General features: G+C 42.9%; 1 protein-coding gene across 3 annotated transcripts in view; it reads left to right on the forward strand.

Moving 5' to 3' along the window:
* The window catches only part of LOC138480867 (probable global transcription activator SNF2L1), a 1,964,402-nt gene that overhangs the window by 826,647 nt on the left and 1,125,724 nt on the right, over nt 1-12,031 (forward strand). For all 3 annotated transcript variants that reach the window (XM_069612650.1, XM_069612651.1, XM_069612652.1), the window contains one exon: nt 6,499-6,567. In XM_069612650.1, coding sequence (XP_069468751.1) covers nt 6,499-6,567 — 69 coding nt within the window. The remainder of the gene's footprint in view (nt 1-6,498; nt 6,568-12,031) is intronic.

The following is a 12,031-nucleotide window of genomic DNA, read 5'->3' on the forward strand; positions in this document are numbered from 1 at the left end:
CAGGAAGGCCCACGTTGCAAGAAGGATCGGAGTCTGCTTCAGGGGATCCAAGGGTGAAGAGAAATCGCCCAACGTGAAGATTTATTGAAGATACTTTTTTGGTTGTTTATGGTCCACCAGGACTTCTAAGGCAAGAGACTTTTGCAGAAATGATACTTGGCCAAGAAGATCCTGGTGTCGTTGCAAAGAACTATAACCTCATGCTTGTCCCATGCTAAAAACGTGGGGAAGTGAGACCCCAGCCATACCATCCTGACTTATTATTTGGTGAACACTTCTTTCTTTTCTGGTGATCAATAGCCCACATTATTTTGTAACGTAGAGGTAAGGATTGGCAATAGTTTTTCTTTAGTATAGGGCCTTTTTAATTGACAAGCTAGCAGTAAGACTGCCTTATTATTATTTATATTATTTAATGGTCGTAGCTTGCTCCCATCTTAGATGTAGGTTTAGATTAGGCGTTTTTCTCACCCTTTCATACAGTTTAATAACTACACTTGCACTGTGATCACTTGTGCCTGTCTTTACTGTTGCCACCATGAGTTCCTTACATTGGGCCCAATAAATTTCTTTCACCATGTAATCATCGTCCCATACTTATTCTAGGACAGGTATGATTATATAAATTCTAGGACAGGTCTGATTATATAAATTCCAGGACAGGTATGATATAAATCTCAATGACCTTATATTTACCACGTAGGAGCCTCCCATGAACTGTGCTATTATTTACATATTCTGGCATCTCTGAGTACCCTGTATATATTCCTTACACCCCCGTGTATTGTGCATGCATTCGCAGGGATCTATGTGAACAATGCGCGGCCGAAATTTCCGACGACGAAAATCTCTACTTCGAAAATTGCGAAGCACAGTGATCATATAGAGCACTTGATATGATATATTTTGTTTGGATCGCGCTCATACATACATGTTTCACTTTTTCCTGCAACCCCATACCCGCTACCCTTTTATATCCCTACTTACCTTTGGACAGCTCACTTCATTGTGTGCCGCCGACTCCCCTCTATCCCTGCGACGTCAGTTCCCTTCCACTAACGTCGGTCGGAACTGACGCTGCAGGGGTCATTTTTTTTCTCTTTTTTCTACTTTGTCCTCCGCTATCCATGTTATGGAAGCAGGGGAACCCCCTGCAACCCTTGAACCCATTAAGCCGAACAAGGGGAGGGGGGACACCCCTGCAATCCCTGCTCCCCTTGTTCGGTATAATGGGATTCTGAATTTTGGTTGCAGCTGAATGCGCAGTAAACACACATTCAGCCTTTTTTCATCAACATTTTCAGCAGATACCCATTCATAGAACCAAGATTCTTCTAAACAGTCCTGCTACTTATATGTTGGATGGTTGGGTAGTGGAACAGTAAACTAGTAAAACAGATAGACAGCCTCCTTCCCTCATATCACTCAAGAAGCAGTGCATAGTAATGCCAGAATTTGTTCACACATTCTTATGATCAGGGAGAGATTAATCACTATGGTGATAGTGTTGGTCTTGCCTCTATACATTGAAGTCATGGCTGAAAGATTAGGACCTCTAGCAGAGGTTATGATATTTTGCGAGCTAGCAAAGTTTAGTGATTACGATGCAACTGTAATGATGGGTCTATTATGGAGAAGATGCGCAACCTTATATGGAGGAGTTGTGCAAAACATGGTTTACACAAAATGTGTGTTGCATGATTCATGTATAGTTATCTGAGGGTATGGCCAATTTATTGTCTACTTGTTTTGCTGGTATCCTAACCACGGTATTGCCTGAAAATACTGAATTTAAATGGTCGAATTGCCTATTATTGCGAATGTAGCCTATGTGATTATGTCGTGATTACGAAAATTACGAGTTCTCTTTTCATTGCTGTTGTCGCTTTCATGTGGACAACTTTATTCTGAACTTCGCACAGTGAAGGTGCTAAACAGCACAATTCACTTCGCCAAAAGAGGACGCCCAGTCTCCACTAGTATTCTCAAGTGGACCTGGGCGTTCTCGTAGAGCATGACAGTGCACAGTGTGGATTTTGCCTGTTTTCAGTTGTAACGGGCCAATCTAGGGCACCATTTTTGTAAAATAACAACATTTTCGTTATTTTACAAAAATGCTGCTGAGAACACAGGTGTGTATGAACACGTTCCTATACACCAAAGTGAGCAGCTTCAACATTGCAGGATGTTGAAGCTGCTTACTTTGGTGTATAGGAAAGTGTTCATATACACCCATGTGGTGTATATGAACACTTTCATTTAAAGCGAGCAGCTTCAACATCCTGCAATGTTGAAGCTGCTCACTTTGGTGTATAGGAACTTGGACGAGGAAGAGGCAACTAAGAGTGAGGAACACTGGTAGGTCATTTTACCACTCTAGTACTGAGACGAGAAAGAGGCCTGCAGAGTATTGTAAAGGTCAGGCATGTCCCTTTAACCATGGTCAGGAAATTGGACTGAATGAGCCACCCCTGAGATCACTTGACAAATCTCATGGGTATACGAGCGCATGCAGTTCTTGAGGAGAGAGAACCCACGGGGGAACCCACAGGTGTACACACGGGAGAACCAGCTCCACTCACAGAAAAAACTGTTTGTGGGAAGCAGATGACGGGAGCTGCGTGAAGGGAACTGGAGTTCAACTGGAGGCTGCGACACTTGGCGAGGCAGAGAGGAGAGAGGGAGCATGCAGCTAGATGGCTGGTCAGAGCAGAAAGGGATGCTAGAGAACCGGAAGCGCAGCAAACGCTTCGGATGGACAGGCTGATCACCTGCCCAAAGAGCGCTATTCACCGGTGGAGAGAAGGCTGGCAAGTGTGCGCGAAGCCATGTGACAGGTGGGAGAGGCCGCCAGATCTCCCACGTGAACGAGCAGCAGAAGCCGTATTAAAAGGGGGGGTCATGTACCGATAAAGGAACGCTGAAAAGAACGGTGGGCCTGCCAGACACCAGTGGGGAAAACAGGTGGTCTAGAAGGGCCAGAGCTCTATTCTAAGAGTCTAATAAATGAAGGGAACATACATAAAGACTGCAGATATGTCCTGATAGACCCATAATTGAATGAAGCATAAGTGCAAGAGAGAAGCTTGAGTTACATAAGGGAGAATATTTGAAACCCTGAAAAGCAAAGTGAGCGAGTAATGTGTGTGAGCTCCAAATGCACTCTTTTGGAATACCGAAAGAACTGAAAGCATTATTGTATACCATAGAGAATTGAAGCAACACAAAAGTATGATTGAATACCATTTCTGAATGCCATACCGAGATAAAGCAACCAAAGAGAATGTTTTGAATGCAATAAAAGCAACGTGATGCATATGCCACATACCACAAATCAAGTTGAATGAAATATAAGTGTGTGAGAAGAGAAGCTAGTATCGACAGCAGAACCAAGTGAAGGGTGAGTCAGCTACCCCGGTAAAGGGGGTGAAAGAGAATATTTCTGATTCTAAAAGTACTTATCACTGTCAAGGGAAAGTAGTGTACAATTGTTGAAAAAGCTGATGAAAATGGTTAACAGTTGTGTGACCTGTGATTGGTGGACCATGTGGTCCGTTAACTGCGCCTAGACCGAGGAAAACCCTGCATGGGAGCAGTATTAACAGGACAACAGTCAAAGGGTTATCGGTTGCCTGACCTGTGATGGGTGGACCATGTGGTCCGTCAACTGCACCTAGACCGAGGGCCCTGCATGGAAAGTAAATGAAACCTTGCATTGGTGAACCAGCAAAACTACCCTTGGCTAGAGGGTTGGGGAGGATCCTAATCCTTTGAGAATTGTTTTGTTTGAACTTTGAACTTTCTATCTTGAACTTTGTGAAGGGAACCCCGAGATTTTTTGGGACTGTCTTGAACTTGGGGAAGGGAACACTGAGAGGTTTGTTGAACTGTTCTGAACCTGGAAAGTAAGCCAAGAGCTGCAAGAGTCTAGGAACTTGGATTAGAACACTAATTATTTTATTGCTGACATCCCTACACATAGTTTAGCTTTAGTTGTGAGGGAAGTATAGGTTTTGGACACAGACAGACTTTTAACTTGAACTTTTTGACTCAGACCGTTCTTAGTTTCTTTAGGAAGTGTGAGACAGGCATGGTATCAAGATAGACACAGACTCAAAAGTATTTGTTTTAAAAACTTTATTTAATAAGATTCCTGGGTTGGTATAATACCTGACTGGCCCTAACTCTAAAGGGATAGTTCCCTTAACTGATGTTTCTAATGGCCGTCGCTGTCTCATAGTCCGAAATAAGTCTGTCTGTGTCTAAACCTATGCTTGCCCTCACTCTTTACAAAAATGTGATAGGAAGTCTTTTAAAAAAGGAAAAATAGTGGCTCATTAAAAAGTGGGAAACCAAAGTTGGTTTCAGGTGGTCTTCTCGCGAGGTGCCATTTTGTCAATATCAGAAAGCTGGGTTCAATCAACGAGGCTGTTTGTAAGACCTTCTCCACACGGCCCTTACAGGGATTTCAAATACCTTCATTGTCTTTGAGTTCCTTGGGGTTCCCTTCCTCAAGCTTCAACTTATCCAAGTGTCAAATGCCACAAAAGAAATGTAACACAGTTCCTCTTGAAGCACTTTGGGGGTCCCTTCCCCACGCGGCAATCCTTTGAATAATATAAAGAAAATCAGTAAGTCTCCAACTTGTTTGGGCCTGATAGGGTTCTCTTCCCCCAAGCTCAGGCCCCTTTCCAGCTTTCAAAACACAGTCATGTTTATCAGGATGCACTTTGCTTTCCTCAATAGACCTCTCAGGGTTCCCTTCCCCAAGCTAAAGCCTCTTCCAGGTTTCAACACAAAACTAAATCAATCACAGTTCCTTCTTGGTTTCGCAGGGCGCCCTTCTGCAAGCTTAGGCCCCTCTAGTTCCAAGCACAAGTTCAGCTGGTCAGGATGTGCCTTTTCCGTACTGTTTTTCTTACATACGATCTTCTCATGGGGTAGAATTGGAGGCGTTCGAAAACGCCAGGCTCTTTTGCTTTTCATTAGTGCTACAACTCTGATCTTTTGCCCCACTTAGTTTCTTGCTTTCTTTTGCACTTTTTATCTTCAGGTGCTTCCTGCCCACTTTAATATATTCCTTTTACCTTTGCACTTGCACTATGCTTTATTCCTTCTCTCTGTTGTACCTCTTGCATGCTTCTTTCAATCTTCCGTGCACACCTGCACTTGTTTCCTTCTTTCTGGGTCACTCGCACCCTTTTCCTCTTTCTCTGGACTTTACTTTGCCTTCTGTGCTGCTAATGTATCTTTTCTTCCTTCTCTGCCAATTTTCAGTTTCTTAAAACTGTCCTTTTTGCTATCCGCTTTGTGCTGCTTTACAAATCTTGCTTTTTCGTCCCTTTCCATCTCCAGCCACCCTCATGTTCCCGAGTTTCTCTCACTCTTATACGAAACTCACTGGGTAGCATAGCGCTTTGGGTCGAGGTCAGGGTCTCACCACCTGCCCCCATAAACCACTGGGCCCGGCACACGGACCAAGGGAACAAGCAATTGCACGGACACTGCCAGCAGGGTCCCAGCTGCCTTGCTACAGCCCTCAGCAAACACGGCTCCCCAGCCCCGCTGCAGCCCTTCCCAAACACCGGGCCAGCGCTGCAGCACACTGCTCTCCTCCGGATCCTTTTTCCTGCAGCTCCTATCTTCGTGGCTTCTCTGATCCATTATGCTTCCCCAGCTCGCTCATCCATCTGTGCAAGACTACACCTTTTATAGTGAAAAGATCAGTCAAGTTGAATCAGGTGTGAATGGTTACTATTAAATGCCTGACCCTGCGCCTGACTCTTTTAGTGGGACAACTTGAGTTCTTTCAAGGGTAGGTTTCACTTATGTTCCCCATGTTATTCCTATGGGTAATCTTTACTGATCTTAGTTGCCCCCTCCTCATCTCAGTATTTGTTGGCAATCGTGAGGGGGTAGTGGGGTGAAATTGGAGATACACCTTAAAGACTGAGGGAGAGTAGGTTGGGGGTATTTTTGGGACTGGGGGAATACCATGCCTCGCCCTTGGGTATCCTCCTCTCAATCACCTTCCACTCAGCTTGTCCACCCCGAGGTTCCGGATCCAAAAGCGATGGCCCTTCCTTGGCCACCTGGTTGGAAGATCCTGAGGGAGTGATTGGGAGAATACCGTCAGGTTTCTCACAGTAGGAAAATCCCACCTTAGTTTAGGGCAAGTTAGGCCTTCACCCTGACAAGTAAGTTAAATAAAGTGAGTTTATTTGAATTTGGAATCTGTTGTCTGTGTCTTGCTTATTGATGCCTTCACATTACATCTAGCAGACTGGGATCCATTTGGTTAGACATGCTTATTAAACATTAGAACAGCTAATTGAGGCAAAGTGAAGAATTTGATTGACTCTTTTTTGGATGCTTTAACATCTGTGATCTTTTTAGGCACTCTGAGCCAGACCCTTGCAGAAATTTAAGCCACAATAAATTCAGTGAAATGTATTGCACATATATTCAATGTTTTCACTGTACTACATTTTATTTTAGGACTTTGACTCTTGGTTTGACACAAACAATTGTCTTGGAGATCATAAGCTGGTGGAAAGACTCCATGCGGTAAGCAATAAAACATATGTTGCATTACTAGCAGTGCATAATATTGACATCAGCTTGTTACTGACGCTCTTCTAATTCAGCTATCCCTGCACTCTATTCAATGGCATTCTTTAATGGCAAGGTGAAACAGTTTAGCTGCTCAAACCCTGTGGCAGTCTAACTAAGATTTGCACTGCTCTGCTCAGTTTAGTATTATGAATCTGATGATGTCATCACAACTTTCCCAGAGGTAGCCTCTTCTTATGTTGCCAGGGCATGGCAGCTGATACTTGATCCTGACTCTGGTGGTGGCTATGAGAAGGAGGATCACATGAGGGGAGGTGACCCACTGGGGGAGGGACAGTTATTAGATGAGGCAGGGTATGCCATTTTCCTTTTAGGGATATGCCCTCCATTCCCCATGCCTTGATGGCATATTGTGATAATCCCCTTAAACGTCCTGCAAAACTTGCTGATGGTATCCTTAAAAAATCCTGTAACAAATAGAATAACAATGACTGGCTATCAATACCATGTATGTGAATCCTTTGAAAATACTGGGACGATGAAGAAGAATGGAGTTATGATTATCCCTAGAGCACAGAAGCCAAAGGTGCGCTCTAGTTGTTCAAAAGAAGTGCACCGTGCTGGGATTCTTATTTTGTATTTTATTTAAACCGTTATTTCTGAGACAGCCAAGCAAAACTTGGCCACCAACCAGCCGCACATTTTTATTACAAAGAGCATTTTGGCACGTGTAATCTAAATTCAGTGTACAATCACGGACACTTCCATTGAACTGGAATGTTGGACTATACATAGTCCGTGGTTGTGCTCATTCCATCGATCCCTCTGAGTCCTGGTCCTCAGCAGTTTGAGCACCAAGTAAGTATATTCTGAGTGGTTGCAATATATCCTATGGTTTGCAAGTAATTGGTGTTGTTAGCACATAGTCCTCCTTTCTTTCATATGTAAATATCAGTTTGTTTAGCCACTTGTCACCAATTGGAGCATGTTTTGTTTTCCAATGCCTGAGTATACATTTGTTTTATAAAACATGGTCTGTTGTATAGGGGAGACCTTACCGCAGAAGTTTGTAATCAGGAACCAGATTGTTGTGCTTAGAAGTCACAGAAGGATAGTCCTGGAAATGGCTCATGTCTATTTGACTTCCATTTGACTTCAGGACATTTGGGGACGGCCAAAACACAGGGGCAGATTATCAACCAGTTTTACACTCCCCTCCACCTGCACCACTACAACCACTCCCTATAATAGAGGCACCATTTTCTAGAATTGGTATGGGCCCACTGGAGCTGTCCAAACTAGGAAGTAGTATATTATAGTAATTCTAGATTACATGACCTAGAAGCCTTCCCATTGAGAAATAACACCTCACAGCAACTCCTTAACCATCTAATTCCTTTTCTGTCACGAGTAGGTTTCCCTTAAGAAATATTGACCAACCAAAGGAGCACCTTTATGTCTAAGTTGATGACAGAAGTAATGTACATTTTACAGATAAATATCCTACGCTCCTCTGTGTAACATCCTCAGACGGACAGCTTAGTGGAACATTTTATTAAAACATTGAAGATCATTTAGAAAAAGCTAGTGGAAGCAGATGGTCGCAACTCGGACACGATGATCCCTTGGGTCCTTTTTGCCATTAGAAAATTCCCCCAGACCTCTTTAGCGTTTTCTCCTTTTTAGCTCCTTTATGGGCGCAAATCCCTGAGATTATATTTATTTATTTATTTGTCATGCGTCAAAGACGACAGGCATCGGGTCGCACATTAACACAAAATAGACAACATCAAGAGATGGGCCATAGTGAATACCAGGCACCACAAGCTATTTGAATAAATTTGTTTTTAAACCGTTTCCTAAAGGTGCTAAGGTTTCTTTCCTGACGTAACTCAGTCGAAGGAGTGTTCCATGCAGTTGCTGCTTGGACTGTGCTGGATCGACCATTCCCCCTCACCCGCTAGGTTCTAGGACACACCAGGCGATTAGTATTGCAGGAATGTAAAATTCTTCTTGGTTCGTATTGCTTCAGACTATTTTTCAGATAAAAAGGGGCTGCACCATAGAGGCACTTATGAGTTAGATTGCTTACTTTGAACTGTATTCTGGCAGCTACTGGCAGCCTGTGCAGATCCTTCCTCAAAACTGAGACATGTTGTCCTCTGGGGGTGTTCTGAACAATCCTAACAGCTTCATTTTGTATCGCCTGAAGCCTTTGAACACTGCTTTTACTGGCTCCACTAAGATGTGCATTGCAGTAATCAATTCTTGCATGATTCACGGTTTTTATTGGAGATAAATGGTTTAATGTGTATTAAGAATCTCAGGTGGTATTGTGAGTCTCTACCAATACCCCCAGCATGTGCTTCAGTGCCCAGAGAGGACTCAAGATAAACACCCTATGTTTTCACCTTATTCAAAACTGAAACACTGCTACCTTTAATATTAAAGTTCACATAACTGTGAAGATGTAAAGATCATAAATTCAGTTTTTGAATTGTTCGAACACATCCAGTGTGCCGACATCCAGTGACTGACAGAGTCGTAAATGTAAGTTAGTCTGTCCGAATCATTGGCATAGTTGCCGCTCAACTCTATCAATAACTGGGTGTCATCTGCATAGTTGATGAATTTTTCCCCTTTTCCAGTTAATTGATCGCAGAGAGGTCTGATATACATATTGAAAAGAGCTGGCGATAAGCATGCACCTTGGGGAACTCCACAAGTCAGTGTGGCTTGATCATACACAGCATTACCGCATTGTACTTTGGATTTCGTGTTATTTAGGATGGAGCAAATCCAACCTATTGCACTCTCAGAGGAGCCTCCCATTAAAGAGGTGCTCATGATCTAGGAGATCAAATGCTGCTAATAGTTCTAATAACACTAACAGCCCGGTTTTACTTTTGTCCATGATGTCTAGCATTTGAGTTTGCAGGTCCAGTTGGGCACTTTCAAAAGGATTATGTCCTCCCACGTATTCCTTATGTTAATGTTAATGTTAAAGGTATTTATATAGCGCACCGTCACCAACAGAGTTGGTCTCCAGGCGCTCAGGCGGATCTGTAAAGAAAGGTGGACAGGGTGGGTTAGTGGGTGAAGAGGGCGTAGGAAAGTGAGAGATGTGTACTGTTGGCAGCTTCAGTTCGGTTTTCACCGTGCGATGAGTTTGGGTGTGCAAATAGGATCGAAGCGGGACCTCGCGTGCTGTTGTTTTATGATCTGTGTGTTGGTTGTTTGTTGTTGCGGTGTGGTGAAGTCTGTACGGTTTGCTGTGGGAGAGGTGGTTGTGTTGGTTTTGTGTGAATTAAGTAAGCAGAAATTAGAGGTTTTGGTTAGTGAGTTATATGTCTCATAATCCCTGTAGTTTAGTTTATGTATCAGGTAGTCATAGTGGGTTGGTATATTCTCTCTCTTGGTTTAATGATTGTCTAGTTTCTGTGGTGATACTGTGGCTATTTCAGCAGATAAAATGGCATAGTACCCCAGGTTAGGTGAGCATTGTTCCTAGATCGATAGTGGGCTTTTAGTATCATTACCCAGCTTCTTTCTATCTGTTTACTGTCAGTAGTTCATTGGATAATATAAACTTCTCTTCCCTTTTCTGACTGTCTAGTTTCAGCGCCGGGGAAAAGTTTGGCCCCCAGCAAGGCTGTTGAGCCTGGTGCACCCAGGGGGCGGGCATAAGTCCTGCTTAGGTAGTGGAGTTATATTATCTCTCCCTGTTCTTTCCTATGCATTACTGTCTATGTTGCATTGCTGCCTGTGCCCCCGAAGTTGCCAGGTGCCATTGCTGGGTGATACCTTGCTCTCCCTTCAGATTGAAAGGTGGGTGTTCTAGTTACAATTGGTGAGGATTGCTTTAATTGATAAGTAATTATGTTACATGTCCATATATCCTTATTGATAAGGGTTGATGATTTAGGGAGTCAGGGTAGGTTTTCCTCTCGGCCTAGTTCCTCTGTGTATGTCCTTATGGGCATTCTATCTGGTTATGGGGTGAAGAGCCATGATTTGAGGAGTTTCCTGAATTGTAGGTGATCTCTTGTGTTCCTTATGTTCTTTGGTAGTTCGTTCCAGGTTTTTGGGGCAAGGTGAGAAATGGGGGATCCTCCGAGTTTTCTCTTGTTGTATGATTTGGGTTCCAAGCGGATGTCGTTGCTGGATCTGAGTGGCTTTGCAGTGTGGTGGACGTTTAGTTTTCTTCTGATGAACTCTGCGCCTTGGACGTGGATTGCTCTGTGAGTTATGCACATTGATTTGAACTTTATCCTCTGTTTGATCGGTAGCCAGTAGAAATGGAGGATCCTCCGAGTTTTCTCTTGTTGTATGATTTGGGTTCCAAGTGGATGTCGCTGCTGGATCTGAGTGGCTTTGCAGTGTGGTGGACGTTTAGTTTTCTTCTGATGAACTCTGCGCCTTGGTCGTGGATTGCTCTGTGAGTTATGCACATTGATTTTAACTTTATCCTCTGTTTGATCGGTAGCCAGTGTAACGTTTTCAGCGCTGGTGTGATGTGTTCTCTTCGAGGTAGTTTAAGGAGCAGTCTGGCCGCCGCATTTTGTATGCGCTGGAGTTTATTTAGTAGTGGTTCAGGGAGGCCTAGATATAGGCTGTTGGCGTAGTCTAGTCTGGACATGATGAGGGCGATGACAGCAGTTGTTTTGTTGGAGAATGAGAGGAATGGTAGGATCCTTTTAACCGATCGCAGGAGAAAGAAGGATTTCTTGATTAGGGCGTTTACTTGTGGTTCTAGCGTGAGTTCATTGTCCATCAGGGCTCCCAGGTTTTTTATAGTTGATGATGGGTCTGGAGTTTCACCAAGTTCAGTTGGCCATAGGATGTAGAGGTTGTCTTCTCCGTTTCTTGTGATGATCATTATTTCTGCTTTGCCTGGGTTGAGATTGAGGTAGTTTTTAAAAAAAATGTTTTTATTTATTTATTTGTTTTTGGTACAATGCACCTTTACAAATATTTAATAGACAAACAATAAAACGAATGTATAAAAGGAAATACGTTACAACATAAAAACAAGTCGTTCAGATATACATTAAGAATAGTAAAATAAAAGAAATCTCTTTAAACTTAAAACATCGCGAAATCAACAGGTGTTTCTTTACATAAATCACAAACAATCTCAACCTATCATTCAGTGTCTAGGATTCTTTGCTCTATAACAGCAATAAATTGTGTTAAAGCTATTATTCATTTTTGCGATTTTCCCCACATGCATTGGCACCATAGCAATTCTCTAGAAAATGCCAAATTACTATTATAAAATTGGCCCATAATGGAACTGCGAGTGATTTCAAATTGAGTACAGTATATCACAAGATGTTTTAATGACTCAGGGGTGTCTTTGCTATTACAGAATCTGCAACATACGCCTTCTGTGCTGTCATAAGTATCAGACCAATACTTAGTTCTTTCTCCGGTATGTATTAGATTTAGCTTAAAG

This window comes from Ambystoma mexicanum, chromosome 5p, assembly GCF_040938575.1.
Source record: "Ambystoma mexicanum isolate Mex_15411 chromosome 5p, UKY_AmexF1_1, whole genome shotgun sequence".
NCBI lineage: Eukaryota > Metazoa > Chordata > Amphibia > Caudata > Ambystomatidae > Ambystoma > Ambystoma mexicanum.